The sequence below is a fragment of the Grosmannia clavigera genome (genome assembly GCF_000143105.1).
Source record: "Grosmannia clavigera kw1407 unplaced genomic scaffold GCSC_108, whole genome shotgun sequence".
In the NCBI taxonomy this organism is placed as follows: Eukaryota; Fungi; Ascomycota; class Sordariomycetes; order Ophiostomatales; family Ophiostomataceae; genus Leptographium; species Leptographium clavigerum.
This window is the reverse complement of record NW_014040837.1, coordinates 1,752,160-1,758,432: the sequence shown is the minus strand read 5'-3', so window position 1 is coordinate 1,758,432 and position 6,273 is coordinate 1,752,160. Positions and strand designations below refer to the sequence as shown.

Sequence of the window (6,273 nt, the reverse complement as noted above, 5' to 3'; positions counted from 1 at the left end):
CGGGACGGGCCTCTCTGTAGGCTGGGTAGTGGTGGAGCCTCGTATGTTCATTTATTTTGAACCACAAAAGAGTCAGTGACCCCATTGTTGCCATAGCCCCACCAACCGCCGCAACGCCAAACCCTTGCCAAAACCTTCCAGACGAGCTCAACATCATCCAGGATCCGATTGTTGGGAGTAAAGAAGGCATCTCGGGAACGAAAGACGGCAAGATATGAAGGTGCAGTTCTTTTCGAAATGTCACGATTCCGAAAATTCCGAGGACACCTCCGACTGTAGTAAAGCTTCCTAACGACCGGTCCTTCCTCGCCTTGTCCACATTGATGACGTTTGTTGTTTGTGAGACTAATTCGAAATTCGGTCGATAGACGTCTACAGCCGTCTTTCTTTGCTAACGGTACAACCGCATTAGTAAGACTAGTCCCAGAGCGCTCTTCGTCTCGTACCGCTAGTAACACTTGGGTAAAGGGGGAATGAGAGACCTCTGCATGCAAGTCTCCGATATACAACTCCTTTAAAGCAGTCTCTGCTTCAGTAGAATGTCCTGCTTCCTCATATTCTGCCGTCGCGTCGGAACCCGCAACGTCGAGCAAGATCGCCCCACCACCGGGATGACTATCAAGGTAGTGGCTAGCATTGTAAACTAAAGTCATAGTTAGACAATTAGACAGAAGCTGTCGACATCGCAAAAACTGATATCTTGCTTAGTAGTCGTGATAATATAAGTTTCACTCGCCTCTGTTATGAATGACTAGCCACAAGTCTTCTGTAGTCTTGTGCGTCTGCACCTCTTCGAGCCGGTAAATCTTGGACATAATTGGTAGCAGGGTGGCAAAGTAAAGATGACGGCTTTGAATCAGACGAGAAAAAACTCCCAAGAATGTCAGCGGCTTCCTTGAATTTATCCCCTGTGTTTTTCGCATACCCGACATGATTGAGGCGAGATTGTAAGCTTTATATTGTTGACTTGATCCGTTTCCAGTATACAACGTGTATTGGTCATCAGTGGAGCTTCGCTGTTGTACGGAATACCACCGTCCGACGTTGCGCGTAAAGTGGAACCTTCTAATTCACACCTTCCGTGCGAATTTCGCACGAATTTCGGGTTTACGTACGCCCTATGATTCAAGTCCGTCTCCGTACTCTATATCCCGTATCCTATGAGGAGGGTTGCAATAAAGCTCAGGCCAAGAATACACCACACGTCAGCACTTAGCAAGTGAGGTCAGAGAAAAGATGCTCGGCGCGGTCTTTCTGCAGGACGAGGCCCGGCGTCCACAAAAAGGGCGAAAACCGCGGTGATCTATCTGTCCCCATAGTCATCCTTTGTATATAAAAGCATGTAGGACCGTTATGCCATGACAAAGTTTCCGCTCTACAGATTTGTGTCATAGTCATAGTCAGGAGCTCTGCAAGAGGTACACCAGCACAAAAAAAGTTACGATAAGAGGTTCTTCCCTCTTCCCCTCGAAATGGCACAGACGTCAAGCGCTCAACTTTTCAAGCTTGTTGGGGACACACTCGCTGGACAATACGTCAATATTGATAAAAGCTACACGCTTGATGATATTAAGAGAGCAGTCGGGTTGACATTTCACGTCGCCAAACCGGAGGGTAAGTCGTCCCCACCCAAAATTCCTACGACTTTCCTCGAATCAAAAGCTTTGGGGTCGTAACGCCTGCAAGTAATGATCTCTGTCGATAGAATGCTGACGGATTCTTACGTAGGAATCACCTTTCACACCTCGCCAGAGCAGCATGGACAGCTAGAAAATGCCTCGGATATTATCGCTGCCAAGGCACCTGTTTCAGTCCGTATCGATGGCAGGGCTGTGCAAGACCCCCAGGGTCCAACAGAGCTACCATTTGTAGGAAACTTCCACGAGATCTATCCGGATCACCTAGGGAACCACTTTCGACTCTTTCAAAAATATGGTCATGTCATACGGACAACAAACATGGGGAAAACGACATACCTCACCAATAGCCCAGATGTTACACATGTGGCCATGATGGAGTCTGTCTACTTCACCAAGAAGATCAACGAAAATCACCCTCTTTGGGGAATTAAAGACAACACGGCCATGTTTGTCGGAGACACAGAGACCGAGAATTGGCGCATCGGACACAAATTTCTCCCAACAGCGATGGGACCCAAAGCCGTGCGCCACTATACGCCTCTGATGCAAGAGTCTGTGCGGAACTCGTTCACTGTTTTTGACGAGCTTGCCGAGTGCGGCAAAGAATGGAACGTGTACCCGTTTATGGTCAAGCTGGCATCGCAAACCATTGGAAAGTTTGCCCTTGGCATGGATTTTGGTCATTTCACCAGCGTCGATGCAAAGCTACACCCACTCATCATGAGTTTTGGCGCCCTATTGGGTCTAAACAAAAAAGTTACTTCCCGGGGCGAGTGGTACCGCCACCTTCCATTCGGTATCCCAGCTGAGCTCAGGCGTGTGCAGAAGGAAACCTACGGGTACTTACAGGAAGCTATCTCTGGCTCTTCCAGTTCGGGCTTGAGAAATATGCCAATGGAGGAGGCAGCCATTAAAGCATCCTGTGTTGGTGACTACCTAGTAAACGCAGTCGACGAAGAGGGCAAACACTTTCCCGAAGGCCTTGTTTTAGCCAATATGATGGTCGTCACAGGGGCCGGATTTTCAACTACCGGCTCTTTGCTGTCTTGGCTTATCTACTGTCTTGTGGCCTACCCCGGGGCGCAAGATCGCCTCCTTCAAGAACTGGTGGACCACGATGTCGACGGAAAATTGAATTGGACACCCGACAAGGCAAACGGCATGCCCTATCTCCACAACTTTATCAAGGAAGGACAGAGGCTGCACAGTCCGTCCTATCAGCCAGGCCGCACGACAAAGACAGATGTGATACTGCCCGGGGGCTATCGTATTGGTGCTGGAAGTGTGCTTATACCTGCTGTACATGCGATCCATACTAATCCAACGGTATGGCGAGACCCCTTGCTCTTCGATGCGGACAGGTGGGACAGCGATGAGATAAAAACTCTTCACCGTTACGCATACATCCCCTTTGCAGCCGGACCTCGTGGTTGCATTGGGTTTAACTTCGCACTGCTAGAGGCGAAGGTACTCATCTCCGAGCTAGTATATCGATACGAGTTTGTCCGCTATGGCAACGAAGCCATTGACTACGATCCCGAGTTCCAGCTAATCCGACCACTGAACCTATACGTCACTGCTCGCAAAAGGACGGTCTGGCCGGCCAAGTCCAGAAAGTGATGCATGTGGTCGCGCACAGATTGAGATAAGATATATCGAGACAGAACCATAATTTCAATATAACAGGTAGCTATAGGTCGTTTTTGTCTGTGTCCTTTAGTGCTCGTAGTATCCGTGTATATGGACCTATGACTCTCACGTTGCTGTCCTCATCAATCCAGCGTGACTTTTCTTCCTCGTTCTCAAGGACTTCTATTAGGCGGTGAACCAGAGGTTCGAGTTGCAACAAACACCGACCCTGTGACACTTCAGGCGTACCAATGCTACCGAGCAGGCTCTTGGCCGAAATTAACGGGCTGACAGCATTGTGTACTAACGGCCATGAGCGGCAGACCAATGGCGACAGCCGAATGAGCTGTAAAAATGATTCCGTTGTTTTGACGACCTCTGAGATATACTCGCTATGCAGTGACTCATGCATGGAGGAACTCTCCATCGGGGGACATTCCTCCAACAGTTCATTGTAGAGGCGGCATATACAATAGCCGACGTGTATCTGTAGCGTGAGGTGCTCTAGTTTTCTTTGTAATGTGACGAAACACTCCTCGTCGGCAACAAGGGAATTCGCTTCTTCTAGTATAAGCGTGAATCGGTTCTTATACTGGAGGAAGACTTTGTAGCTATTGTAGTTTGTTGACTGTGGTGCAATATAGTTTTCATGCACGATTCGGTCTAGGAAAACCTGGCATGCCTGGGAGACAAAATCAGCAAACGCCTTTCCGACGCCTCCAGCTCTCGGAAACTGGGGCAAGGCACATCTCGCTGCAAAAAGGCAGCCTGGTGGCCGGTCGTAAGTCATAGACAGAAACGTGTCCTGCCAAACCAGGATCCACCACAAGCGAAGCCGGATGTGATGGGGTGCTAGGTCAATCACCCATGGAGAGATTGGCATCTGCATCCTTGAGGGATCGGACGCCTCATGCAGACCAATGCTCTGGGCGAGCCGAATGGTAGACCCTTAAGGAATGATTGTAAGCAGTTGTGGCTTGCCAAGATGTCAAGACGAAGCGTGCATACCCATGATAACCCAAGCACCATTCATGTCTAAATTGTTGCGTAGACAAAGGCCGATAAGGGCCATGGCTTGTACTTGGTCCGCAGATACGTAGCAAAGCATATTCGATGCTCTGAGACACTGAAATGCAGAGCAAACTAGGCATAACGTAAGAGAAATCAGTTGAGGTCGGTACCGAAAGTGCACTGCGTCTTACCGAAAACCTTCGAACGGAGCTCTCTATCTTTCGCCAAATCGTCGGAAAACTGTACGCCGCATGCCAAAATTGCGAACAACAATGCCAGCCAAGACGCATCAGTCTTGGTGTATAGAAGCTCCAATACGTGACCGTCGGCGTTCGACCGGCCATCCAAGAACGGCACGATGGTGCTACCAAAGCTCTCCGCCGTGACAAGCGCTGGGTAAAAGGGGTGAACCAGGGATTTATACGCCTCCCAATACCTGTTCTCGCAACTTAGCAAAAATGGCGTAAAAATGAAAGGCATCTAGCGCCCTACCGGATAACGTCTGAATTTCTGGGGAGACTTTCACAGACTCTGGGTAGAGAAATCTCGGCCCAGAGATTTTCGAATGCGTACGTCTTCGGCAATAGGTAATCTGGAAGCAAGTGGTTCGCTGAGTAGCTATCCGAGGGCTGGAAGCATCCTAAGACCGAGGGGTGGTCAGAACGCTTCCCCAAGAACACGGTTGTCCCGGTAACAGTATCAACACAAAATTTTCCCGGAATCATGTCCAACGGCGTAGTACGTTGTACTCCGCCAGGTGGCCAACTCGTATCCACTGACGCCGAAACATCTGTAGGTGTCGATGACATCTCCTCTGCGTTAATCAACCCGGCTAGGCCAACCCTCAGAAGAGAAAGTTCTTTTTCAAGTGTTCCCATACGGGCAACCATTAGCTGCAGACTGTGCGTTCGTGACTGGGCAGTCTCTGAAGGCAAGTTCATCGAAGTAGTAGGCACAAAGACCGGGCTAGGTCCTCGCAAGGACGCTGACTGGTCTGTAAAAAGCAAGGGTCCGTAGTCGCTTCGAGGCTCGCCAGCTGTGCTCAGCAAATGGTGGTCGTCAATTGGCCCCTGCACCGGTGCACGGCACAGCGAGGCATGATCACGCTGTATGCATTTTGTGCAGGGCACTCGGCCATCGCAGCGGACTTTCCGGGATCGACACGGGAAGCAGGCCTTTATGCTTCGTGCCTTTCTTTTGGTCTTTAAAATTCCAGACACGAGTGTAGTATCATAAGAGTAAAGACTGTCGATTCTGGGCGAAATGGTGGTGTTCGTGATACCTACAGAAAAATCCCTTTCTGAACGTGTCCAAGCGTTGTCCATTTTTCTCGATAGTTGTCTTGCCAAGGCCTGTTGCCCATTCAAACTTTCCTCGTAAAATTGAGTATTTTTAAAGGCCACCTAGACTTACTATGTAACAAAGATGCCCCTGATGGGATAGATTCGATACGGTGGCCGATCAAATAAATGCGGAGTACTCCACAAATACGAAGTACTCCATATCTTACTAAGTATGCATGCCCCTTTTACGAGTACTGTGTACTTCGTACTTCGTAGTCGTTCGCAACTGTGGATGCTAACCAATCAGGCTACCGGATCCACCCTTGGTACAGAGTAAGGAGTACGACGTAGATAAAACCATTTACTACGTATATACAACAGCCCTAGTCGGCGCGTGCAATATAAACTGTAAATTTAATTACAATACTCCGTACTTTGTAAGATATATATCTGTCAAGGTTAAAGGAGGCTATACGTAGCGGTCATATAACGTGATGCACTGTGAGGAGGTTAAATAGGGTCTAGTGTGGGCGAAAGAGTGTTGTGTACTAAGGAAGAAATAGATACATCGCAACCCTTCTAGGGATCCGTATTAATACTAGTGACAGGCCCTGCTTTTGTGCCTTCTGACCAATCACAGGCTAGTACGGCCAAATGGGGCGGAAGGGCTACAGTGTGGCGGATTCTAATGCTTGACACTCCCCCTGAAT

The 6,273-nt window shown here is 49.0% G+C and overlaps 1 protein-coding gene across 1 annotated transcript; it reads left to right on the top strand.

Moving 5' to 3' along the window:
• Nucleotides 1–1,472: 1,472 nt before the first annotated feature.
• Nucleotides 1,473–3,260, top strand: CMQ_6954 (cytochrome p450 monooxygenase; the record flags this gene model as incomplete). Its single annotated transcript, XM_014320640.1, has 2 exons — nucleotides 1,473–1,614; nucleotides 1,729–3,260. The coding sequence occupies 2 exons, from the start codon at nucleotides 1,473–1,475 to the stop codon at nucleotides 3,258–3,260; spliced, it is 1,674 nt and encodes a 557-aa protein (XP_014176115.1).
• Between the last annotated feature and the right edge of the window lie 3,013 nt (nucleotides 3,261–6,273).